This window comes from Ornithorhynchus anatinus, chromosome 7 (genome assembly GCF_004115215.2).
Source record: "Ornithorhynchus anatinus isolate Pmale09 chromosome 7, mOrnAna1.pri.v4, whole genome shotgun sequence".
NCBI lineage: Eukaryota > Metazoa > Chordata > Mammalia > Monotremata > Ornithorhynchidae > Ornithorhynchus > Ornithorhynchus anatinus.
In genome coordinates, this window is record NC_041734.1 from 37,319,421 (window position 1) to 37,345,848 (window position 26,428).

The following is a 26,428-nucleotide window of genomic DNA, read 5'->3' on the forward strand; positions in this document are numbered from 1 at the left end:
AAAATCCTCAAGGCCAAATTACCAGTAAGTAGGGCACTTCATTTCCAGTTTAATCCAATTTTACCCAAAATTCCTAGGCTCAACACAAAGTATCCTTTTTTTTTTATTTGCACCCAAATTCTGTACCTATTCTTTTTAGTAGTTTGTTGAGAAAATTGGACACATTAGATGAGCTCTGTGCAACAGACTTGCAAGTATCTGAAAATATATAACTTCAGATATGAGGCACAGCTTGAGTTTCTGACTGAAAAGAAGTTCCAAAGACTCTACCATGGGAAAGAACAAGGACCCAAATATCTTCTCTATTACCAGGTCAATTGTGCTTAGTACCCACAAACTGACCTCCTAAATTAGAATGAAATTTGGTATTGACACAAAATGATATTTTTATTGCACTGATTTATACTTATTTTTGTAGTAATTTTTCCTCTGGACTATAAGCTTTTTGTGGGCAGGGGACACCACTAAATTTATATTGTACTCTCCCATATGCTTAGTACAGTGCTCTGCACATAGTAGGTATTCAATAAATCCTATTGATAATGATCTCTAATAAATTACCAGAGATTATTTTTACCTAGATGATGCAGTTAGAAATCCCCAATGGAGATTCTGACTAATATCTTCTGTTCTTGACTAAACCAAGTGTCGTCTTTCCCATGGCTTGCTTCTTGGTCAATTTCTAACCAGGACCAAAAACAATGCGTCAGAGAACAATCTTTCTTATCATTCAAGTTAGTCCTATGGGTAAAGTGTTCTGGGCTAATTTACCTTTATGTTCTTTCTGAAACATAAGATACTACTGTGTTAACAAAAATGAAGGGAAAACTGAGACAGAAGGGTGATTTTGGTTTTTGGTTTTTTTTTTGCTTGAAGATAGAACTGAAGATAAACAGCACAACTCAAGACTTTCAGGAAGTCAGGAGATCATCTGGCCAGTGAAAATTAAAGGCTTCCCTTATCAAATAAATTTATCTGGCAGATTAAAGGAAGACTTTTCTACCTGAAATACTAAAATATTTCTGGGAGTTTACAAACAACACAGCTATGGATTCTTGGTCTTTCAATCCAGCACCTTCAGAAGTATCCTTGAGCTTCTTTCACCATGGTCATTCAGTGCTTTGCAGTTGCATTTGTATTTCTAATAGGTGGGGGAAAACTTCCTGCATTTGCAGATTGCATTTGGAGGAAATTTTGTGGTGTTATAAAAGCTGTTCTGATCTTCATGATTACTGTGAGGTCAGGGCTCTGTGAACCAAGAAGAATACACCTGGAAAGGTCTACAAAATTACATACAGCTTCGCAAAGAAGAGATCGGCAGTTTCCAGACCACATGAAGAGACAAATTGGCCCAGCATTCAGTTTCATTTAACATATCTGAAAATGGGATGGTCTCATCACAAGATCAGAAACGATCTGCATTTTACTTCAAACATATGCCAGACATGCATACTGAATCAACACACATGCCTAAATGTCAAATGGCAGTTTTGGTCTGCCCATCCCCTACCTGAAAAAATCCCATCATCATCTGAGGGTAAGGAAGAACAGAGAGGAGGGGAAAGAAAATAGGAAAATTGGTTCACTTTAAGAAAAATATTTCAGCAAATTTTGGAAGCTGAGGAAAAAAAAAAAAACCTATCTATTAGACGAAGCACTCAATTTCATAGCCCCTGATATGGACAGCTACTATGAACACCCCCCACCACCACCACCCCCACCAAGATCAGCATTAGAAGTAGATAGATTGGCTTCTTGGGGATTACATTCTTTTAGAAATATTCCAATTGTTCAATCATCCCCTTAGAATTTGGAGAAGAAGAGCATCTAAAACATCCCCAGCCAGCATAATCAAAAATTAAAATTAGTTACAAAACAGCAGTGCTGCCCAACACTGGGATGGTAGACACATTTCTATACACCCACCTTTCTGAAAGGAGAAGCATAAATAATGGAGTTCTACACAGAATGGTTCCAGATCCACTTCTAACATTGGGAATATGCAGTGAAATCTCCAGTTTTTTGCACATTACACCAAACTCTATCTGCTACTGAGATGATGGGGAATAAATGGCGGGAAGACATCAAAAAGCTGAGCGAATGAGCAAAAAAGTGACAGGTGAGAGTCAACATGAGCATGGTTTAAGTAATGGCACCTAAGGGAGACATAAACCTACAAGATATAATAATTGTGTAATTTTTTAGTGCTTACTATGTGCCGAGCACTGTACTAAGTGCTGGGGTAGATACTGTACTGAGCGCTAGGGTAGATACAAGATCACCAGGTCCCAAATGGAACTCACAGTCTAAATAGAAGGGAGAACAAGTACTGAATCCCCACTCTGCAGATGAAGGAACTGAGGCCCAGAAAAGTGAAGTGATTTGCCCAAGTTCACAGAGCAGACAAGTGGAGGAGTTTGGATTAGAATCCAGGTCCCAAGTACAAGATGATGGACTCTGAGTGATCACTCATGACTCAGCCATAAAGGCCACCAAAACTCTAAGCATCATGAGGAAGGACTTGGAAAACAAAGCCAAAAAATCGAGTTATACCACTGTAAGAAACCAGGATTCGTCTGCAACTGGAAAACTGCATGTACCTCTGTTCACCACAGCTAAATCTTAACAGAGAAGCAGGTACAAAGGTCCCAACTCCATAGGAACTAACATTTCCATGGGAGTGGCACTGAAAGGGAAGAGATATTCACTTTGCCCCTACAGTTTTGAGGCAGAATGTGAGGGGAAAGGAGAGAGGAAGTGGGTAACTGGAGCTATAAGAGCTGGATGAGGTCTGAAAATGGAACCAAGATGGTCAATACTCTCCTTACACTGTGTCAGCAACCTGCAGTTCCCAGATCCAGGTAGATCCCTTGGCTGATGCTCCAGACACTTACCTGCCCAGAGAGCCTAGAAGACTCTGGGAAATGAGCAAGGAACCCCAGGAACAAACTCAGAATTCCCACTGCCCCCGGTGTGGTCTCAGGCTTTGTGTTGGGGAGAGGGTTAACCAGGGGATACTCTTACCCCTGACCAATTCTTCCAGGTGCTGGGCAATCCCTTTGGGCTCCAAAGCCAGCCACGGTTTTTTTGAGGTTTTTTTGTTCTACCATTAGGGGCCAAAGGTGAAAAAGTCCTTTGAGTCACACCCTCTGAGCATCTGCCACACCTCATAAAGCTCCACCCTCCAAACTCCCTCCCAGCTTCAGTTCAGTAGTCAAAAAGCTGGCATCTTTTCAGGGAAGGACATCCAAAATGATCAGGGAGACAGAATGGCTTCTGTTTGCAGAGAGACTGAAAAGATGGGCACTCCAATCTGGAATGACAGAGCTAACAGAGAGTATGAGTGAAGTTTTCAAAGCCATGAAGCAGAAGAGAGTACAGAAATAAGTGTCACTCACCAAATCCCAAAACAAGAGGACTAGGAGACATTGATCAAAACCTGAGAGCGATGGTCCAAGAGAATATGGAATTCATTACCACAAAAAGTTGTGCAGACAGAAATTAAGTACATCAGTAGGCTCAGGAAATGTTTGGATAAATTCAGAGTTCATAATGATCCATTAGATATGTTCCTCAAGTGCAAACTTTGCTGGTGAGTTCCCCATTCACTTAGTGCACTGCTCTGCACATGGTAATTAAGAAATAGTATTTATGATGCTGGGAAAATGAACGGAAGACAGGTTTAGATTTAATTCACTGACACGAGGTACAAGAGAGAATTCATCCATGGTTTCACTTGTATGGCTACCCATTTTTTGGAGAACCACGATGAATGACAAGAGAACAACCGTCAAACTATTCAGACCAGTTCTACTGTTGAAAGAAAGGGTACCGGGCTAGAAGAACCACTGCTCTGACCCAATAAAAGCTTTGCTTACAGAGTATGCCAACTTGCTAATGAGCTGGATCCCCTTCTGGGAGCTGGTTTAAAACAAGTCTTAGATGTACTGAAATGGTCAAAGAATAAAAGAAAAAAAATGTGAACTGCACAGTTAAGTAACCCCTCTTGATACAGTGAATGTTGCAAGATAAACATGAATTAGAAAGTCATTTTAACTTTTGCATTTAAGTGAAAAGGCTATCAGTAGAGCTAGTGCAACATTAATTTTATATTGTTTATGCGCTATGCTTAGAAGAATAGAAGCAGTCATTGACTTGCTCACTAGAATATGGTGAAATGATACGAAGTGAATATGTGGGGCATGTGCAATTCTGTGACTGGCTTCGGACTGATTGCAAGTCAATTTTAACTTGTCCATTTCATAGTAATAGGGTGAGTGCACCTGAAACATTTGCAAGCTATCACTAGCAAAAATCAATGGGTAGAAACTCCATGCATCAACCCACTAGAATAATTAATTTCTTATATCTGCATAAATTTTTAGACAACCCAAGATTCACTAGACAACAATAAAAATCCTGACTGTAGGGAAATCCCACTCCTATGAGAACTGTAAATTGCAAAGTATTTCTCAAAACAATTGTTCTTTTTCAAAATTCACCACTCATTTCATCTCACTCAAGCAGACTCTGAAGCAGACCCTACTCCATCATGACAGAAATGTTGATCAAATGAAGTTTTTATCAACCAAGTGGAAAAAATGAGAGTTAGGTCATCCCAATTATTTTTAAAATAACAGAAACAAATAGACTGTACTCTTGGAAATGTGTAAAGGAGAAAGACAGAAGACACTTTGCAAATTAGAGAACAATATGTACCTTTTAAATCTCCTTGGAAAAGCAACAGAATGTTTCAGTACAATTCTATCACTAGGTAACCTGATTGGAAAAGCTACTTTCCACAATTACAAACTGGTCTTTAGATTTAATCTATACCAGACATGATTTTTAAAAAATTTTTTCCAGCATGGTTACCCCATTGTCAGTGACCCACAACCTGAGTTAATATACATCTCCAAGCCTACAAAAAAAGAGTCATGATCCAGTGGAGGCTTTTCCCTTTCTTCTCCTCCTTTTACTATGATTACAAATCCATTTTTGCCATTAGCACTCATTCACTTGGACACATCATATACAGTTGTTATGTTTATTTATTTTAAAGTGAAAAAGCCTCATGCAGGCAGCAAGCAAGTCACCTTCATGTTCACTTTTCATTTGCAAAGCTTTCTGGTGAGATTTTTGCCAACAGAATAAAAAAAATGCTTTGTGCTTACCTGGATGGCTTTGGGAGCTCATTGCTAGAACTGTCTACTCCTTTAAGCGATTCAAAACGGATCAAAATTTCCACACAAACCACAGCTCCAAAGAGCTCCAATGCTCCACCAATACATACAAGTACAGAAAAGTGGGGAGGGGGCTTAGGTCATAACCGCCTGGTAGACTCCAAGTCACATGAATATTGTCTTGTAAACAAAGTAATCCCAAAAGGATAGCAGTATATCTTCAGCTGGGCTTCAAAAATACAAACCTGTGATGAGGAAAAAAAAAAATCAGTAGGCGAGAATTGTATCAGACTATTGAAATGTTACAATGATCAGTGTTTTGCATTAAAGAGAAATTTAAAAGTTCTGTAATATTCCTAAGCACCCTGGAAAAGAACACACATTTTTGAGACAGGAGTTCAGAAAAATACACTAGAGACTTTCCATACGTCACTTACTGTTTAAAAGGACATGTAATCTAGATGCCAATTTTTCATTTTGAGTTTGGGCAGATTTTGAAGGAGGGATGGGAGGCGATGAAACTAGGGGCAGGGAGAGAGAAGCCAGGCTTCAAAGAGCTAATAGGTCAGAAAACCAACATTTGGGTCATTCCAACCATGACTGCAAACTTTCAGGGCTTGTCAGTGACCTGGGATAAGCAAGGTTGCAAGTTCAACTTTCAAGAAGCTTGCGCAGGTAATCAATAGGGGGCTAGAGATTACACTCAAAAACAAAAACCAAACCAAACAAACCTCAGCCCGAGATGCACATGACATCGCACGTTTTCCATGGTATACTGTATGAAGTAATTAAGCCAATATGTCCGCCATTTTGCAGAATTCAATTCTCTTTAGCCAGAATCTGAAATTTATTCCCATCTTCAGCACTTAAGTATTTAGATTTATTCAATTGCACATTCAATTATTTATATTAACTACTCTATGAGTAAATATTTTAGCCCTGTCTCTCCCATTAGAGTGTAAGCAATACGTCACTTAGTTTTGTACTTCCTAAGCAGTCAGTAGAGTGCTTTGCACCAAATGGGCACTCAAAAACAAAAACCAAAACAAAACAAAATAAACAGCCCCTAAGATGCACGATATCGCACGATTTCCACGGTACACTGTGTGAAGCAATTAATGTACTGGACACAGTAAGCACTCAAATATGATTGATTGAATGAATGAATACTACTATAGGCATACTCTAGGAGTCTTTTGTAATACATTCTTCAACAATGTGCATGTTTTGTGGACCACTTTATTTTAAGAAACTTTTCCCACTAGAATTAAATGTAATTTGTTGGTTTTCTGCTCCTGACATGACAACCGAGTCCTACAGGTAGAGAACACATTGGAGAGCCCTCTCTACCACCCTTCTCCCCTGGTCCCTTCCCTCATTTATTCCTAGAGTTTTTGCTGACCCTGTCAACCCCAAATTCATCCCCTTCCACCCTGCCTCCCCAGCTCCTATCGGGATCCCCCTCCGGGTGGTTGGACACCTGGGTCCCAGCCCTGAATTCCATTCGGCCCAACTGCCTCCCTGCTTTCTGTCCAGCTCCGATGTCCATCCCTCGGTGGCTGGGTTCCACTGACTTTGCAGTGGCCACCCCTGGGTACCTACTCCAGTCCCACAAGATCCCTGGGTCCCTAGGAGCTACAGTCCTCCAGAGCAGCTGCCGATAATCCCATGTTCCTCCCTCCTCCCTTCCCTCCCTGGACCACAGGGATTAACCACAACCCTGTCTCCATGCATCCTGCAAGCTCCTGTGGCAGACCAACAGGAGCATGAAGCAAAGGAAGTTTATCAACATGGCTTCATAAAGGCAGCAGTCCAGACCTGTTTTTTCTTGTTTATTTTAATTTAAATGAAGGGAAATGAGAAAGAGGTAGGTTTAAGAGAGGCCGACATAAGGAATACTGCTCACAACATGGCAGAACGCGAATGGGTGGAAAGGAAATTGATTTTTCGGCAGCAACTGAACTTAAGGTGGAACAGGGCTTCTGGATATGGGGCTATATCAGCCATAAATACGTGATGAATCAGTCGATGGAATTTTCTGAGCAACCACGATATGCAGAACATCGTACTAAGTGTTTGGGAGAGTACAGTGTAGAAAACCACAGATCACCAGGCTTTATATACTGTGGTCATTTGATACATCTATACTACCAATCAGCTTGAACCTAGACCTTTTCCCTAGAAGACCAATCCCCACCCCCTCAACTCCCAGAGACAGGTGCTCCCCTCTAGGGCCATATCAACTCGGATGCTGCATCAAAGTTTTAGAACTCAGGGGCAGGAGCCTGTGTGTGGAAAGAAAGTATACCAGTCATAAAACTACCCAATATCAAGATGGTGCTGACCAAGACATTGGCCAACTGAAAATGGAATAAACATCCACCCGAGCAATCTCTCCAGTGGACCTCGCACATGTGATCCAGATGACAATACAGGCAAGAGTCTTGGACAGCAGCCTTTCTTCACACCACTTAGACTTTTAATCTGACAATCAATTCCTTCTGGTATAATTTATGAATCCTTGGCTAGCCCATAGGAGAGACGGATTTTAACAGGGGTTTTTTTGGGGGGGAGCGAATGGTGTGCCTTTCAAGCCCTGGGATTTCTCCAATTGCATCTATCTAGATAGGGAGAAAGATAAAAAGAGAGCGAGGAAAGGAAAAGGGAGAAAGGAGAGAAAGAAAGAGAGAGCAATCACATGAGAGAGAGCAAGAATAGGGAGCAATTGAGAATGCTCCTCTCTGACATCTTCACTGCCTCTGAAATCTCTTTTGCATATTCTGGTCTCAAAATATGATACATTAGTATCTCCCTGCAGGTATATGTAAAAGCCCTTTTGGGAAAAAAAATATTTGAAAGAAAGTTAATACACCACATATGCTCGTTGTGAGCACGAAATGTCTTACAACTCTGCTTTATTGTACTCCTCCATGTACTTAGTACAGTGCTCTCCACAGAGTAAGCGCTCAATAAATACAATTTGTTGATTGATTACAGTCACCCAAAAAAAAATTAGACCAATTTTCAAATCCCCAAAATAAGAAACATTCACCCGCAAGCCAAAGTAAGATGAATCCCCTAAACCTCCAGGTGCTTGAAAGCCTCGCCCCAGTCATTTACAGCAATAAAACCTAGTCTATGCAGCCACAGACTAGATCTTATTAATTAAACTTGTCTGGCTTGTTTCAATCTTTTTTTTTTTGGTTTGGTCATTAGCCATGTTTTGATGGGGTTGCAAGGAGGTAGCAGTTTTCCAAGAAGATATAGAGGCTGACTTTGAATAAGTTTATTTAAGAAAAATCTAAAAATTTTACATTTCTAATGGATATTCAACAATACTTTACACAGTAATAAAATGGGCTGTGGCTCCAAAAAGGAAATTACATATTACTAAATGGAGTCAGAGCTTTTACATAAATTACAGTTTCATGAATCCAATTAGTGAGAAATATACACACTCATGAGTGAAATATATCATTCACGTCTTCTGTGTGAGTTTGGGAAAGTCGCTTAACTTCTCTGTCCCTCCGTCTCCTCATCTATAAAATGGTTATTAAGACTATGAGCCCCGTGACCGACAGGGACAGTGTCTAACCCTATTTTCTCGTGTCTACCCCAGTATTTAGAACAGTACTTGGCACAGAGTAAGTGCTTAACAAATACCATAATTATTAGTGTTGTTACTCATAAAATCAAACAAAATGACTTCCGACTAAGAGGTTCACCCTGTCTTCATCACCCTCACCACTATCCATGACACATGGTAGTCACATTCTTCAGACTATTTGAGAACTCATTTCTTTCACCTCATACTTAGGAACTAACTTTTTTATTTACTTTTCTGTAAATAAAAACCCTGTCCCCCATCAACTCCCTCTGAGATATTACCAAACCTGCTTCCCCACTGCAGCTGGTCCTGCAGCCATCCTTCCCCACTTCGTTTTAGAAAACATCAATCTGTGATATTTTATTGAGCACTATCCACTGAACTAACCACTTGAGAGAGTACAACAGAAGGTACTGAGAAGCAGTATGGCATAGTGGATAGAGCATGGGCCTGGGAGTCAGGAGGTCATGGATTCTAATCTCAGCTCCAATATTTGTCTGCTGTGTGACCTTGGGCAAGTCACTTCAATCCTCTGTGCCTCAGTCACCACATCTGTAAAATGGGGATGAGACTGTCCACATGGGACAGGCACTGTGTCCAACCTCATTTTGGCTGTATCCACCCTAGAGCTTAGTACAGTGCCTGGCACATAGTAAGTGCTTAACAAATATCATAATACCATAATTATTTTTTATTATTATTATTATTATTATTATTATTAAGGTGCAGGTTTCCTGCCCTTAGGGAGTTTACATTCTAATGGAGAGACAGACAAAAATTAGAGGCAGGGATGATATCTACTAATTCTACTGTAGTATACTACTCTCCAAAGTGCTTAGTGTAGCGCTCTGCAAACAATAAGCCCTCAATAGCTACTATGGTTGTATGAATGATTTACAGAGCATGAAAAGCCAGTAGAGGAATAAATATTGAGCAGAAAGCAGAAGGGGTTTATTAGCATGAAAGAGCTGAACAAATCCTTGAATGTACAAACACAAACTATAATTAACCAGAAATATACACCCAGTTTGGGGGACAGTGTTCAAGTACTTAAATGCTAAGGGTGGAGTCTGGGATCAGAAAGAGGGAGTTTTAATGGAACTTTAAAAATGGTGAGACCAGCTGTCTTGGGGGTTTGAGGAATGGGAGGAAGAAGGAAGTTCACAAATTTTCCAATCGATCGTACTTACTGAGCACTTATTGTGTGCAGGGCACTGTACTAAGCTCTTGGACAGTACAACACAGCAATATAACAGACACATTCCCTGCCCACAAAGAGTTTACAGGCTAGAGGGATGAGCCCAGTCTAGAATTCAAACGTGATGAAGTTACAAATTACAACAGGACTTCATTCCACTTTACCATTAAACTCCTATATAAAAATCCTTTCAAAAGGGAGGCAGGGAGAGGGGAGAGCAGGGAGGGAGGTCTTGCTTCCTCTGAAATCATCAAACCTTATGACTTTCCCCAACTATAGTGTATGGCTAGGGATCAAGTAGGAACAGGTGACCTTTATCCCCCCCCAATGGTATTTGTTTAGTGCTTACTATGTGCCATGCACTGTACTAAGCACTGGGGTAGATAGAAGACAATCAGGTTGGACACAGTCCATGTCCCACATGGGACTCACCTCTTTAGTCTTCATTTTACAGATGAGGTAACAGGCACGGAGAAGTGAAGTGACTTGCCCAAGGCCATACAGCAGACACATGGCAGAGCCGGGATTAGAACCCAGGTCCTCTGAGGCCCCAAAGCCCGTGTTCTTTCCACTAGGCCACACTGCTTGCCTGGCCATATGAGGCAGCAAGATTAGGAGGACACCAACTGGGAACTAACTAGTCTAGCAGATTTTCTAGTTTTAATGAAACACAAAAAAAAAAAACAAATGAGCCAATGTATAGGTCCTCTTGAATTCAACATTCTTAACAGTGACTGCCTACCTATCATGCTAGGAGCAATCAGCAAACATTATGAGACACAATGTCTGCCAACAACTATGTTCATCTTCTGACTACAGATATCTGCATTCCTAGTCAATTCACTTACCTTGTATCGGGACAGCAATACCTTTTGAAAGACTGGAATTTCTGACCATAAGAGATCTACTGCAAACAAAGAAGTTTCCGTGAAATGCCAAGTTACCCAACTCCACTAGAATCCGGACTAACAGATAATCAAACTGTCAAGGCTGCTTTCTAAAGGAAGAGACCACCCAAGTTTCAATATTATCCTACTTTTCTTTCCCCAATTATCCAAATTAGCCTGTTTCAGATAACCAACCTTTGGATAATTAGCTTTCCACTGTACTTCCTTTAACTGACTTGTCTTTATCATCAATGTTTAGGGAGTGCCTACTGTAGGCATAGCATTATATTAAGCACTTTAGAGAGTAGAACAGAATTAGTAGACATGATCTCTGGTCTCAAGAAGCTTTCATTCTAGAAAGTGACATTAACACTTCTAAGCTGCTGGCATTTGAAATGACACCAAAGAGTTTAAAACCAATTAAGACTGTTAGGAAAGGGTTGGTGCCCATGTGTCTTTTAGCATTACTGGGAACAGCAGTAGTTTTTTTATGTCATTAGTTAAGTGCTTACTATGGGTCAAGCACTGTTCTAAGGGCTGGGGTAGATAAAGTGAATTAGGTTGGACACAGTCCTTGTCTCCCAAGGGGCTCACAATTTAAGTAAGAGAGAAAACCCTAGAGAGAACACTAATTGAAACTCTACCTTCCCACTAACTTGCTGCCCAAACCACAAAACCTGCCCCTCAGTTACATCACCTTACCCTTAAACTAAACCTGTATGTACCACTAACTCATAATAAATAACATTACCAAGTTTTGGAAAATGGAACTTAATGGCAATAAAGTTTCAGTCGTTAAAGAGAAGTCTCAAGTTCACAACTGGAAAGAGGGGGATAGTTTCACTCTGCGTCTATTTAAGTAGTTCAAAGCTCATTACCAAATGTTGAGGGTAAGTAAACGGAAAGCAGTATTAGAGCCCAACATAGACAATGGCCATCGTGGTCAACTTGGAAGCTAGAACTAAAGGAAGTCTACACACAGGGGAAGAGTAAGGAAGAAGAGAGGAACTGTAGGATTTCCGAGAAGCAGCAAGATTGCTTCCACCTCCTGGAGAAATCTGGGCCCCCAGGGCCTTTCTACAGATTAAATGTTTTTCCCCATTCCCAACAAGCTTTAAATAGGCATAAGGGATTGAAAAAATTTGCACATTCCATCCTACAGTTTAATAGCTTTTCTTTGAATGACCAGAGCTTTTGGTTAAGGGCAAATCAATAACTTTAGATTAAGGGCTCAGATTAGATGAAGGACTGAGCTACAGCAAAATAACTGTTCCTTTCATCAGCTAAAGAAAATAACTTTACAAAAGGAGATCCAGGTTGTAGGTCCAGTTGATCTGACTTTAATTGCAAAATGCTGGGCCACTAGTAAGTGAATGTCAAAGCCCAAAGCACAACTCGGAAGTGATAGCAAAAGACCAGGGATGTGGCATAACTGGGTGTGTGGCCGCTGCAAGGAAAATACAATGGAATTTAAAACCGCTCTTAAGAAGTGACTTCCTCTCACAGAGAACAAAGGCCTGACCTCATCATACACTAATTAAACCATGAAGTGATGGGGAAAGCATTCTTTTAATAACTCAGTCATACACAAGGGCACAGATATATAGCTACAATATTTGAAATCCTGAATCCTTACCGAGGACAAGGATGAACCACATCATGTCCATGAGGGTGAAAGAGTTTGCATCCAATATTTCCACCTGGCTCTTCAATTACTTCCATTTACTGCCCACTCCCAGCAGTGTTTGACTTATGGTAGTTGCCAAGCGCTTACTATGTATCACACACTGTTCTAAGCACTGGGTTAGGTACAAGTGAATCAAGTTGGACACATCCACCCAAGCAATCATTGGTATTTGTTGAACATTTACTCTGTGCAGTATATTGTATTAAGCACTTGGGACAGTACATTACAACGGAGTTTACAGACATGCTCCCTGCTACAAGGGGCTTACTTATCACAACACAGCTTGGCAAGGCAGCATACATAAGAAAAACAGCTGACAGCAGGCTAGCCAAGCACCTGCTGAACAGATAACTGAAATAAGGCACATGCAAGCCGGGAGAGGACAAGAAGCATTTTTAAGACTAGACCGTATGCTTCTTAAGGGCTGGGATCGTGCCTACCCACTCCAAAGTACTATACACTCCCAAGCACTTAATCCAGTGCTTTGCACACAGTAAACGTTCAATAAATACCACTGACTGATCGACTGATAAGGCAGTGAGTTGTTGGCAGATGGCTGCAGACAGGTGAAGCAGGGCGTTTGACAACTGGGAGGACACACTCTCCTCAAGTTGGGGTGCAGAAAAACCACAGAAGCAGAAGCAGAACTGAAAATAGTATCAGGCGCTGCAAATTTCAAATCCAGTACTGTAGCCATTGGTTAGGTTTTGGGGTTTTTTGCATCCAGGGGAGAGTGAATTGTCAGTTGTATATTGGTCTGTCTATGCTGGGGAAGGAAGGGGTGAAATGTGTCCACTGACCAGATCTGGGGAGCTAGGATAATCAGAGAGGCACAGCTGCCATGGTCCCCAGGAGTTCTATTTGGCTCTAAGCAGGAAGCAGCATGGGCTAGTGGCTAGAGCAAAGGCCTGGGAGTCAGAAGGTCATGGGTTCTAATCTTAGCTCGGCCACTTGTCTCCTGTGTGGTCTTGGGTAAGTCATTTTACTTCTCTGTGCCTCCGTTCCCTCATCTGTAAAATGGGGATTAAGACTGTGAGCCCCATGCGGGACAGGGACTACGTCCAATCCTATTTACCGGTATCTACCCCGGCACGTAGTACAGTCTCTGGCACATACTAAGTGTTTAAGCCACACCATAGTTATTATTATTAGGTCGCAGCTTGAGTCAGCAGCCCACTCTTGGAATGGCAGGATGCAGGGGTTGCTAACTGCATGCATCCTCACCAGTGGTTTAGAGCAAATTTGCACTTCCACAGACTAAACCCCTCTTCTTTTCTGTCTCACCCTACCCACCAGGAGAATTGTGCAGAAGAGTGTGCCTCAAACCTTCAAAAGTGGTTCTTCAGCCAAAACAACTGCCCACTACTGGTCTAGGCCTTCCCTCATTCATGGATCAACAAACAAAAACTCCTCACTTCATAGCACTCAATCACCTGGCCCCCCAACTCACTTCACTATTCTCCTACTACAACACTGCCCTAGCTCTGGACTGCCTCCTCCTCCTTCACCTGTTCCGATGTCACGAGCATTTTGTTGCATTTGTTACCCCGCAGGATCTTCTGAGCAGTGGCTTATTTCTTTAGCTCAATGTAATGATTTTACTGCAGAGCATACTCCTGTGATGGTATAAATATTTAAAGTTTCCACCAGCCAGGTGAGTGATGCTTTTCAGCATTCTGAGAACGGCACCAGACAAATTCCTCACAAGTGTCTCCATTTTCAGGACTCCTCTGCACACTTCATTCCTCTAATGCTAACCTTTTCATTGTACCTCAATCTCCTCTATCTCACCACCAACCTCTCACCCACATCCCACCTCTGGCCTGGAATGCCATATATATATATATACAGATACAAATATATTTGTAATTTATTTATTTACCTATGTATATTAATGTCTGTCTCCCTGTATAGATTGTGAGCTCATTGTGGGCAGCGAATGTGTCTGTTTATTGTTGTACTATACTCTCCCAAGGGTTTAGTACAGTGCTTTGCACATAGTAAGCACTCAAATCTGACTGAATATAATTGAATGGGTAAGATCACCAGTAGTGCACATACATGCATGCATGTGCACATACACACATAACCCCATCCCTTAGGTGTGTTGCAAGACTAACTTTTCCCATTTTGCAAATGAGAAAGCCAAGGCAGCGAAATGAGAAGACTTGAACCTGACGAATTGCAGCAAGGCTGGTAGTGGAATGCCAAATAGCAAAGTCATAGACAAGGAGTCAAAAACTAAGTATCATTTAAAGCACCGAATGCTTGCCCAAGTGGTTAAAAATTTGGATCCAAACACTCTTACTTTAAGATTTTGACTGTTCTGAGAAGGAAAGTCTTGTTACAGACGCATAATCATTTCTTGGAAGAATTCAAGACTGACATCAGCTGACAATTAAAGTAAAATACCTACCTGCCGGCTGAGGCCTGGACCAAAGCACTAGCTGCAGGCATGAGGGTGCTTTCTTCTCCACCCGATTTCTTTACCCACTTCTAAATTGGCATTCCCCCAATTCCTCTTACTTTCATCCATTTATTGGGATAACTACAATGCTGGTATTTGTTAAGCGCTTACTATGTGCCAAGCACTGCTTTTTAAGTACTGGGGTAGATACATGTTATTCAGGTTGAACACAGTCCCCATCCCACCTGGGCTCACAGTCTTAATCCCCAGATGAAGGAACTGAGGCACAGAGAAGTTAAGTGATTTGCCCTAGGTCACACAGCTGACAAGTGGCAGACCCAGAATTAGAACCCATGTGCTTCTGATTCCGATGTCTGTGCACTATCAATTAAGCCATGGGATGAATTTAAACTTCCCCATGAAAACCTGCTCAGCCAGTACAGGTGTACCCCAACTTTCCCAGAGGGAATAAACAATACAGTCCTCATTGCCACATCCTCTAAAACCCACTGTTCTTTGGGTTTTCAATATCAAATCATTTCACCTTCATTTCAAGGTTTCCCTGCCCATAAGATCTGGACCTTCCATAGGGCCCAATTCCTTTTTCCATCTGTATTTCAAATCTACATTAACAGTGCCTGCACGTGTCAGCCAACCCACCTTCAGGAGTCCTGAAAATGGAGACACTTGTGAGGAATTTGTCTGGTGCCGTTCTCAGAATGCTGAAATGCATTCACTCACCTGGCTGGTGGAAACTTTAAATATTTATACCATCACAGGAGTATGCTCTGCAGTAAAATCATTACATTGAGCTAAAGAAATAAGCCACTGCTCAGAAGATCCTGCGGGGTAACAAATGCAACAAAATGCTCGTGACATCGGAACAGGTGAAGGAGGAGGAGGTGGCAGACCAGAGCTAGGGCAATGCCTCAGGCATCAGAACGTGGGGATGGCTTGGACAGACAAGGCTCTGCTTTGGAAGCCCAGAACCCCTGGCCCCACCTAAAATCCCATTCCAGTTTATTCCACTAGAGATTCCATGTCGGGACACCCACTCAGAAGCAGGTCCCCACTGTCCAGATGGACTGGTAATGCAGCAATTGATGTAGTGGAGAGACTACAAAACTGAGCAAACTTCAGAGCAAATCGGAAAGACTCCACTTGATTGAGAAAATAAGACACAACCCTAAGGGAGCATTTTTCAGAACTTCAGTATGAACATCCTCTGGACTGTAAGCTCGTCATGGGTAGAGAATGGGCCTGCTAATCCTGTTGTATTTTACACTGTCAACCACCTCTTCTCCTGGAAACATGTAACTGCAGCTTCACTGACATAATCCTCTCCTGATTCTCCTCCTAACTCTCTGGCAGCTCATTCTACATCTCTTTCTCGGGCTCCTCTTCTGCCTTCCATCCCTAACTTTGGGTGCCCCTCAAGGTTCAGTTCTGGGTCCCTTTCTATTCTCCATCTACACCCACTCCCTTGGAGGACTTATTCATTCACATGGCTTCAACTACCACCTCTATGAGGATGATTCCCAAATCTACATCTCCAGCCCTGATCTCTCTTCCTCTCTGCAGTCTCGCTTTTCCTCTGCCTTCAAGACATCTCTACCTGGATGTCCCAATGTCCCGACACCTCAACCTTAACACGTCCACAACAGAACTCCACATCTTTCCACCCAACCCCTGCCCTCCTCCTGACTTTTCAATCACATAGCACCACCATCCTTCCTGTCTCACAAGCCCATATCCTTGTCATTAACCTTGACTCCTCTCTCCCACTCAACACACACATTCAATCTATCACTAAATCCTTCCAGTTCAACCTTCACATCATTGCTAAAATCCACCCTTTCCTCTCCATCCAAACTGCTACCACATTAGTCCAAGCACTTGTTTTATCCCTCCTTGACTACTCTATCAGCCTCCTTGCTGACCACCCAGCATCCTGATTCCTCCCACCTCAGCCCATACTTCACTCTGCTGCCTGGATCGTTTTTCTACAAAAACACTCAGGCCATGTTTCCCCACTCCTTAAGAATCTCCAGAGGTTGCTCATTCACTGTTTGATGCCCAGCAGATGGGCAAACAGAAACTCCTCATCATCAGCTTTAAAGCATTCAATCACCTTGCCTCTCCTACCTCACCTTGCTACTCTCCTATTACAACCTCGCCTACACACTTTGCTCCTCTAATGCAAATAGACTCACTGTACCTCAATCATGTCTATCTCGCCACCGACCTCTCGCCCACGTCCTGCCTCTGGCCTGGAACACACTCCCTTTTCATATCCGGTAGGGACTTCCTCTCCCCAACTTCAAAACCTTTTTGAAGGCACATCTTCTCCAAGAAGTCTTCCCTAACTAAGCCCTCATTTCCTCTTCCCCACTCCCTGCATCACCCTGACTTGCTCCCTTTACTCACCAACCCCTCATCCTGAGCCCCAGAGCACTTAAGTACATTTCTGGGATTTATTTATATTAACATCTGTGTCCTGCCCTAAACTGCGAGCTCCTTGTGGCCGGGGAATGTGTCTGTTATGTTGTAGTCTCCCAAGCACTTCATACAGTGCTCTGCACTCGGAAAGTGCTCAATAAATTGATTCTCTCCCAAGTGCTTAGTACAGTGCTCTGCACGAAGTGCTCAATAAATATCACTGAATGATTGACTGACTGAACATTCTATTGCTTGTCATTAGCTGGTTGGTGAGGCAGATACTGCATATAGGGCCTGTATGAGTTTTTCCTTCTCCTTTACGGGTCTTTTTTCCTTCCTCCTGTTTCCCTGGCCCCTGCAAACTGATGTCAATTTGGCCACATACAATCTCAGCCAGTTCTTCAGTGATTATGAAGTTGCAGAGCCCAAAGCAAACACTGAGCTAACTCACCCCACTTCACCTGCCATTTCCCCATTCATTTTATACACACACACACACACCCCCCACACACCCCTCCTCCCCCCCACCCCCACCCCACCTTGGATCTAGTAAGGAAGAAAGTTTGGGCAGATGAGAAAAAAACAGAGGAGGGGGAGTAAATGGTAACACAACACTTTGCAAGGGGAAAAGAAGGGAAGCCTGCACAAGGAGATTGGGGAAGCTGATGGGATTGGTACAAGATACACAAAAAACAAGCTGGGTGGCGGTCTTCAGGATGGCCTGGAATGTTGAAAAGATGAAAAGGGGAAGCCATAAAACTGGAGACTACAGTCTTGGCAGGATGTAACTGGAGAATGGGCAAGAAATTTGGCTATATGAATAGGAGGGAGGGGTCACCTGTTTTAAGCATTATTGAGGGGCGGGGGGAAAGAAAGAGAAACGGCAACATTAGTATTTTATATGGAACCATTAGCACATTGAGGCTTTGCAAGATCCAGTTAAGCATTTCAAAACAGAAAACATCTTCCCCTGAACGGAAAGAAAACCGCATGTGATTAAAAACAAAAAAACCCATACACCTCCCAGAATAATGCAGCAAATAAGGAAGAGACAAACAACACTGGCACTTTTCCTGCCCACATACTTGAGATTTTGCTGGGAGACTAGGCTTTTAGATGAAATGATCAAAAATTATTGGCCCTGAGCTGTGCCTGACCCATCTGGTCTACTGGCAAAAATAAAATAGCTCGGTGCACTACATTTGTGTTATCAATCACTGCTAATTACTTCATTAACTGAGAAGGGGAAGGTATTGATTTTTTTTTTTTTAAGAACAAAGTGCTGCTTTGAGCTACTATGTTCTTTCAACTTTAAAGGCAGGAGTCTATTTGATTGTTATCTGCAGTACTGGGTTCAAATAGTTCTTTGCACTAAATTCTGAATTGTTTCAGCTACCCAGTACTGTCTAGCATCACAAATGCCAGATGTGGAGGGCTCCACACAGCTTTTTAGAGAGAACAGGGCCAAAGGGTGGAGCCTCCCCCTTCCACTTATCGTTTCCTAGCTCCAGCATTTCCTCTCCTGCCTTGCCTTTGTTGTTGACAATTTTATTGCGCATCTAGAGAGTGTCCATCTCCTCTTCAAGTAACAGAGGGACCGGAACATACTGTTTCTATGTGTTCTGTCAGAACTCACACATGCACATGGAAAACTTCGAATGTTCAAGTCCTGTTCTTCACACCGATGCCTTATTTATTCACTCATTCAATTGTATTTATTGAGCGCTTCCTGTGTGCAGAGCACTGTACTAAGCGCTTGGAAAGTACAATGCAGCAACAGATAGAGACAATCCCTACCCAACAACAGGCTCACAGTCTAGAAGGGGGAGACAGAAAAACAAAACAAGGAGACAGGCATCAATATCATCAAAATAAATAGAATCATAGATAATTGCACATCATTAATAAAATAGAACAATAAATATGTACAAACATACACACATGCATTGGGGTTGGGAAGGGGGTAGAGCAGAGGGAGGGAGCAGGGGCAATGGGAAGGGGAGGAGGAGCAGAGGGAAAGGGAGGGCTCAGTCTGGGAAGGGCTCCTGGAGGAGGTGAGCTCTCAGTAGGGCTTTGAAGAGGGGAAGAGAGTTAGTTTGGCAAATGTGAGGAGGGAGACCATTCCAGGTCAGAAGTGGGACGTGGACCTGGGGTCGATGGCGGAACAGGCGAGAACAAAGCCCACTGAGGAGGTGGCAGAGGAGCAGAGCGGGCAGGCTGGGCTGTAGAGGGAGAGAACGGAGGGGAGGTAGAAGGGGGCAACGTGATGGAGAGTTTTGAAGCCAGTAGTGAGGAGTTTCTGCTTCATGGGAAGGTTGATAGACAACCACTGGAGATTTTTGAGGAGGTTAGTGACATGCCCAGAGTGTTTCTGTAGAAAGATAATCCAGGCAGCAGAGTGAAGTATAGACTGCAGCGGGGAGAGACAGGAGGATGGGAGATCAGAAAGGAGACTGACTCAATAATCCATTTGGGATATTATGAGAGATTGTACCAGCAAGGTGGCGGTTTGGATGGAGAGGAAAGGGCAGATCTTGGCAATGTTGTGCTGAGACCGGCAAGTTTTGGTGACGGATGGGATGTGTGGGGTGAATGAGAGAGCAGATTCAAGGATGACACCAATGGCATTTACTGAGCACTTACTGTATGGACAGCACTGTACTAAGCTCTTGGGAGAGTACAATATGATAGAGTTGGTAGACCCAATTCCCGCCCTCAAGGAACTTACATTCTAGCTGGGTTATAATCTAGTGATGAGAATTCACCCTAAACAGTGTTAGCCACGTATAGACTTCCCTTGAAAATGTGAGTGCACTGTGAACTACCATAGCATGGAATAGGTTTTCTTGTCTATTTACAGGTGCTTTGCTAGTTTCCTGTTCCCGACATGGCAGCTGAAGCCCTACAAGTAATCAATTGATTGCATTTACTGAACGCGGAACACTGTACTAAGCACTAATTACTACAGGTAATTACAGAATACATCGTAGATCTTTCCCTGCCACTCTTCTCCCCTTTTCCCTTCCCTCTGCTGTTCCTACAGACTTTTCTGACACCCTCATACAGCCTGATTCCATCTCCCCCTACCCACCTCCCCTCCTGGTGGTTGGTCACCTAGATCCCGACCCTAAATTTGGTTGGTCCAGCTGCCTCGATGCTCTCTGTCCATCTCCGATCTCCATCCCCGGGCATCCAGGCTGCACAAACTCTGCCGCCACTTCTCCGGGTCCCTGCTCGGCCCGAGTTGGTCCCCAGGCCCGCCAACTCCTATCCCCTCCAATCCTCTAGTTAAGCCACCAATTCCCACCCTACACCCTTTTCTTCCTCTTGGCTGCAGTTGTTGGCTGCTTTGTGCCTGCTGGCTGCTATTACAGATCATCAGGGCTCGAAGAGACTGAGGATTCTGGAGTCGGTCAGTCAATCGTATTTACTGACCGCTTGCTGTGTACAGAGCACTGTACTAAGCGCTTGAGAGGGGAAGGAAAGACCAAGTTAAGTGTTTGGAGGGGGAAGAAAACTGCTCAGAACAGGGCAAAGTTAAACAGAACAGAATGAATGGAAGGGAAATGAATTCACTCCACTGCCTGGACGTAATGACGGATGGGGTTTTCAGATCCTAGGCTATGTCTTCATTTAAGGAACAGTGGTCTGTCCAAAGGTGCTCAGCAAACCAATTCTCAGTGTTCAGTCCCTGAATTATGTATCCCTGAATTTTATGTAATGTGATCATTCAGAGCCAGTTCACCTGCAGCTTGGAAGCCAGAGGAGCTGGGATGGAATTCCAGCTCTGCTAATTATCAGTTGTGTGACTTCGGTCATGTTACTTCACTTCTCTGTGCCTCACTTTCCTCCTCTGCAAAATGGGGATATAAAATCTATTCTCCTTCCTAATTAAGCTGTGATACCTATGTGGAACAGGGGACTGTGTCTGACCTGATTATCTCATATCTACCCCACATTTAGTACAGTGCTTGCTACATAGTAAATGGTGCTTAATGAATACCACAATTATTATTATTATTAGTGTAGTACAAGCACCTCCTGAGGACAGTACATTAAACTAAATGCTTGAGAGAGAACGTCAGAAACAAAAAACCCATCCCTTCCCCACAAGGAGTTCCCACTCTAAAGTGGGAGACAGACATAAAATAATGAATAAATAGTGTAATCGGACTAAATCAATTGAATGTCCAAATAAATATACATTTTCTCAATGAAAATACATTACTACAGTGAACAGTCAAATGGTTAACAGAGTTACTACATATCTGAGCTGATTTGTATGTGTGTCTTTTTCAATCAATGGTATTTATTGAGTGCTTACTGTGTGCTGATCACTGTACTATGCACTTAGGAGAGTATAATATGACAGAGCACAATCCTTGCCCACAAGGAGCTTATATGGAACACGGAACTGGTTTGCCACGCACGTTCCTTTCTCGACTCCTACAGCCCCATGTGCTAATAAGTAACAGTCAATCAATCAATAAGTAGGGTGTCTTATACTATCCCGGGGCTATAATTACAAAGTTTGGAAACCCTCTCAGAGAGCTGAAAGGGGGGAAAATTTGCAAGATCATAAGGCTTATGCAAACACACAGTGATATGAAACTGAAGAACAAATAAACCCCAAAACAACTTGTGAAAGCCAAGATCTCACCACACTGATGGAAGTTTCACAGAGCCTCAGCTGGGTCTCAATACTGACCAACATCCCTAGACCGTTCAGAATAGCTAATTGAAAGGGCAGAGGGCAGTTCTGCAGGCCCTGTCCCGACGAGACCTTGCTCTTACTTTATAAACATTTCAAAAGGGGAATCTTGCTGGGATCCCAGATCCCAGAACAAACCTATAAACGATCATTTTAGTTCAGCCACCTAGCTTCTGTCCTGACCCCACCCTCCCTCCCCAGCTACAACCACTAAATCACCATTCCCTTTCTCCATCCTTTCACCCCTACAATGCTTTCACCATAGAAATGCAGAACCTATATACTGCACTCAGGATTAGAAGGCATACTCCAAACCAGCCAAAATTCATTAAATCCCAACTAAACTAAGGTAGAGTAGTAGTGAGGCAGCATGATCTAGTGGGTAAAGCACGGGCCTAGAGAGAGGACCTGGGTTCTAAAACCCGGCTCCGCCACTTGTCAGCTGTGCAAGTTTGGGCAAGTCACTTAACTTCTTTGTGCCTCAGTTCCCTCATCTGCAAAATGGGGATGATGACTGTGAGCCCACCTGAGACAACCCGATTACCTTGTATCTCCCCCAGCGCTTAGAAAAGTGTTTGGCACATACTAAGCACTTAAATACCATCATTATTATTATTAATCCTGGCTCCATCACTTTTCAGCTGTGTGCCCTTCGACAAAGCAATACAGTTGAGCTTCCTGAAGGAAAAGGCCCACGTCAGACCCAATATCCTTGCACCATTCCCCAACGTTTATTCCAGTTTTTTGCACAAATAAGCACTAACAAATGTCAGAAATAACAATACTAATAGTGGATGGCAAGCCAGTTAGTAGGACTGTGAGACAATGAGTGTCAACAGAGGCCCTCAGGGAGTGCTTGGTGGATAGGAGGAAATCCACTTTCATGTGTTTCATGCAAGGCTTGGGGAAGCAGCATGGCCTAGTGGAGAGAGCATGGGCCTAGACCTCAGTTCTAATCCTGACTCTGCCACTTGTCTGCTGTGTGACCTTGGGCAGGTCACTTTATTTCTTTGTGCCTCAGTTACCTTTTCTGTGAAATGGAGATTAATACTGTGAGCCCCATGTGGGATACGGACTGTGTCCAACCTGATTACCTTCTATCTACCCCAGCACTTAGAACAGTGCTTGACACGCAGTAAACACTGAACAAATATCATTATTATTACTAATTTTGACAACTCTCAGCAGAGCCCAGGGTCAACCTGTGCCTCAAGTTTATAGGCAGTGAAACAAAGGCACCCTTTGACACTGTATCTGCACAAAGGGAAAAACCTAGCCAATACTATTCTAATCCAGAGATTCTTTCCCAGACCAGGACAGCTTCTCACAAACAAATCCCTCTCCGTCTTACTTGCCCCACAGAGAAGGTCAATTTGTTTGACCGATCCTGCTGTTACCGCTGGTTGTGAAGGAGGCAATGTGGTCTAGTGGAAAGAGTAAGGTTTCCAAGAGTCAGGGGATCTGGGTTCCAATTCCAGCTCTGCCATCTGTCTGCTGGGTGAAGCTGGGTGAGTCATTTAACCTTTCATTTCCTCATCTGTGAAATGGGGATTCAATTCTTGTTCTCCCTTCCTCTTAGATTGTGAGCCCCATAAGGGACAGGTTCCAACTTGAGTGTTCCCCTGTGCTCAGTACAGTGGCACACAGAAAGCATTTAGCAAATGCCACTATTATTATTGTTATTATTGTAGCAGAGAGACTCCATGATTAAGAGAGTGGCAGGAAGGAACTGGGATGTACCTGGTCCACAAGGAGGATGAAAATCAGATAAGGAAGGTAAAAAGGAAGAGGAAAGAATAGGGAGATAAGATGGGGAGTTCAACTGTGGACATAAGAAACTTGATTTGCTAGCAAGACATCCCTATAGAGACGTCTTGGTGGCAGTGACTCCATCAGTGGTATTTACTAAATGCTTACTATGTACAGAGTACCTTAATATGTACTTGGGAAAATAATCAACAGAGATGGCAGATGCAAACCCCACCCACAAAGAACTTACATTCTGAAGACAGACATCAAAACAGATTAGGGATAAAGAAAATAGTAGAATAAAAATATTTACATAAATTCTATGAGGCTGGGGTGAGTACCTAAGTGCTTAAAGAGCACATAGCCAAATGCAGTGTTAACCCAGCAAGGAAGGTGGATAGAAAACACAAAAGGTTTAGTAGGAGATGGTCTCTTGGTGGAGATGTGATTTTAGGAGGGTTCTGAAGGTGGGGAAAGACAGGAGGAAGTATGAGAGACAGGTCGGGGCTGAAGAAGTAGTGCAGACTCAGTACTCCTCCCCTTTCCTCATTGTTTAAACCCAGATATCAGACAGAGTGGTTTCTTCTTATACCTTTCCCTCAGCAATAAGCAGCTCTGGAAATTTTTAGTTTAGCAGAATCTAGATTTTAGCTGCTGCCCTGGGCAACAAAATAATAATAATAATAATAATGGTATTTGAGTGCTTACTATGTGCCAAGCACTGTTCTAAACACTAAGGCAGATGTAAGGTAATCAGGCTGTCCCACATGGGGCTCACAGCCTTCATCCCCATTTTATAGATGGTGTAACTGAGGCACAGAGAAGTTAAGTGACTTGTCCCAAGTCACACAGCTGACAAGTGGCAGAGTGAAATTAGAACCCATGACTTCTGACTCCCAAGCCCATCCTCTTTCCACTGAGCCACACTGCTTCTCAGAAGCAACAGAAGCAATGGCCAGACAAAAGCAGGCAGTGTCTGCTCAGGCAACTGCATCTATAGATTTCCTTCTTTTTAAAAAAAATTATATTTCTTAAGCACTTACTATGTGCAAGGCACAACTAAACAGCATGGCTTAATGGGTACAGCACAGGCCTAGGAGTCAGAAGGACCTGGGTTCTAATCCCAACTCCCACCACTTGTCGGCTGTGTGACCTTGGGCAAGTCATTTAATTTCTCTGTGCCTCAGTTAACTCATCTGTAAAATGGGGATTAAGACTGTGAGCCCCACGTGGTACAGGCAAGGACCGTGTCCAACTTGATTAGCTTGTATCTACCCCAGTGCTTAGAACAGTGCTTGACACACAGACTGTGAGTTCACTGTGAGCAGGGAATGTGTCTGTTTGTTGCTGTACTGTACTCTCCTAAGCACTTAGTACAAAGCTTTGCACACATTAAGTGCTCAATAAATAAGACTTAATGAAAGTGCACATATACTATTATTATTATATATTTATTTCACTGGGGTAGACACAATTTAATCAGGTTGGACACATTCCATGTCCCACATGAGGCTCGCAGTCTTAATTCCCATTTTACAGCAGACGAACGGCAAAGCTCTTTCCACTAGACCATGCCGCTTCTCACCTGTTTCCACTGTAAGGAAACAATTTAGGTTTGCCCTTTTCCCCCATTAGACAGCAAACTCCTTGAAAGCAGGAAGCAAATCCCTTACACTTAATGAAGACTCCCAAACACCTTAAACAATGCTCGACCCCCTCTAAACACTAGAATTATGATAAACCCAGCAGTTCGACGATTCAGCCAACCCAAAAGTATATTTCTTACTGGGTCCCTGATGGGTTGGGGGCGTGGGGGAAGGTGCCACCCCCATTTCAAACTGCTCTGGCTTCCACACACCCAAGGAAGGGTCTTATAGAGACAGTAGCCACTAGACTCTACTTAGAAAACCTATTTATACTGGCAACTGTCTCGAACAGTGCCAATTTTAGATTCCTCCAGGTTATACTCCAGTGATCTGACCAACATTTAGTGTGACATGGAACTGAAACAGATTAAACTGAAAAGTGGCATGGCCTAGTGGAAAGGGAAAGAGGCTGGAAATCAGAGGTCCTGGGTTCTAATTCTGACTCTGCCACTTGCCTGATGTGTGACCTTGGATTTCTCTAAGCCTCAGTTTCCTCATCTGTAAAATGAGGATTCAACACCAGTTTTCCCTCCTACTTAGTCTATGAGCCCCATGAGGGGCAGGGACTGTGTCTGGCCTGATTTATCTTGTACCTAACACATCATTTACTATAGTGCTTGACATATAGTAAGTGCTTAACACACATCCAAAATTATTATTACCATTAACCAACTTCACCAATGATGGGACAAATGTAACACTGAAATTTCATCTTTAGTCTACTCTGAAGGCTTCCTATCCTCCACCTCAAGTCTGTGGAAACTGCCTAGTAAGCAAGGACTTGATTGATACCATTTTCTAATTCCCTTCCTAGATGTCTGTCACTTGACAATACGCTGATTTGTTGATTGAGTCCCATGGCAGTTTTCAGGGAGGTGTCTTCAATTTTCTGAAGAATGACCAAGCTGTTCCAA

At 42.9% G+C, this 26,428-nt stretch overlaps 1 protein-coding gene across 8 annotated transcripts in view; it reads right to left on the minus strand.

The window, feature by feature from the left end:
• The window catches only part of HDAC4 (histone deacetylase 4), a 516,681-nt gene that overhangs the window by 452,006 nt on the left and 38,247 nt on the right, over window positions 1-26,428 (minus strand). For 7 of the 8 annotated variants that reach the window (XM_029068939.2, XM_029068940.2, XM_029068948.2 and 4 more), the window contains exons 2-3: window positions 5,175-5,428; window positions 1,511-1,531 (exon numbers count right to left, since the gene is read on the minus strand). In XM_029068939.2, coding sequence (XP_028924772.1) covers window positions 1,511-1,531; window positions 5,175-5,196 — 43 coding nt within the window. In that variant the 5' untranslated portion in view covers window positions 5,197-5,428. The remainder of the gene's footprint in view (window positions 1-1,510; window positions 1,532-5,174; window positions 5,429-26,428) is intronic. The other variant, XM_029068943.2, reaches the window with a different exon arrangement.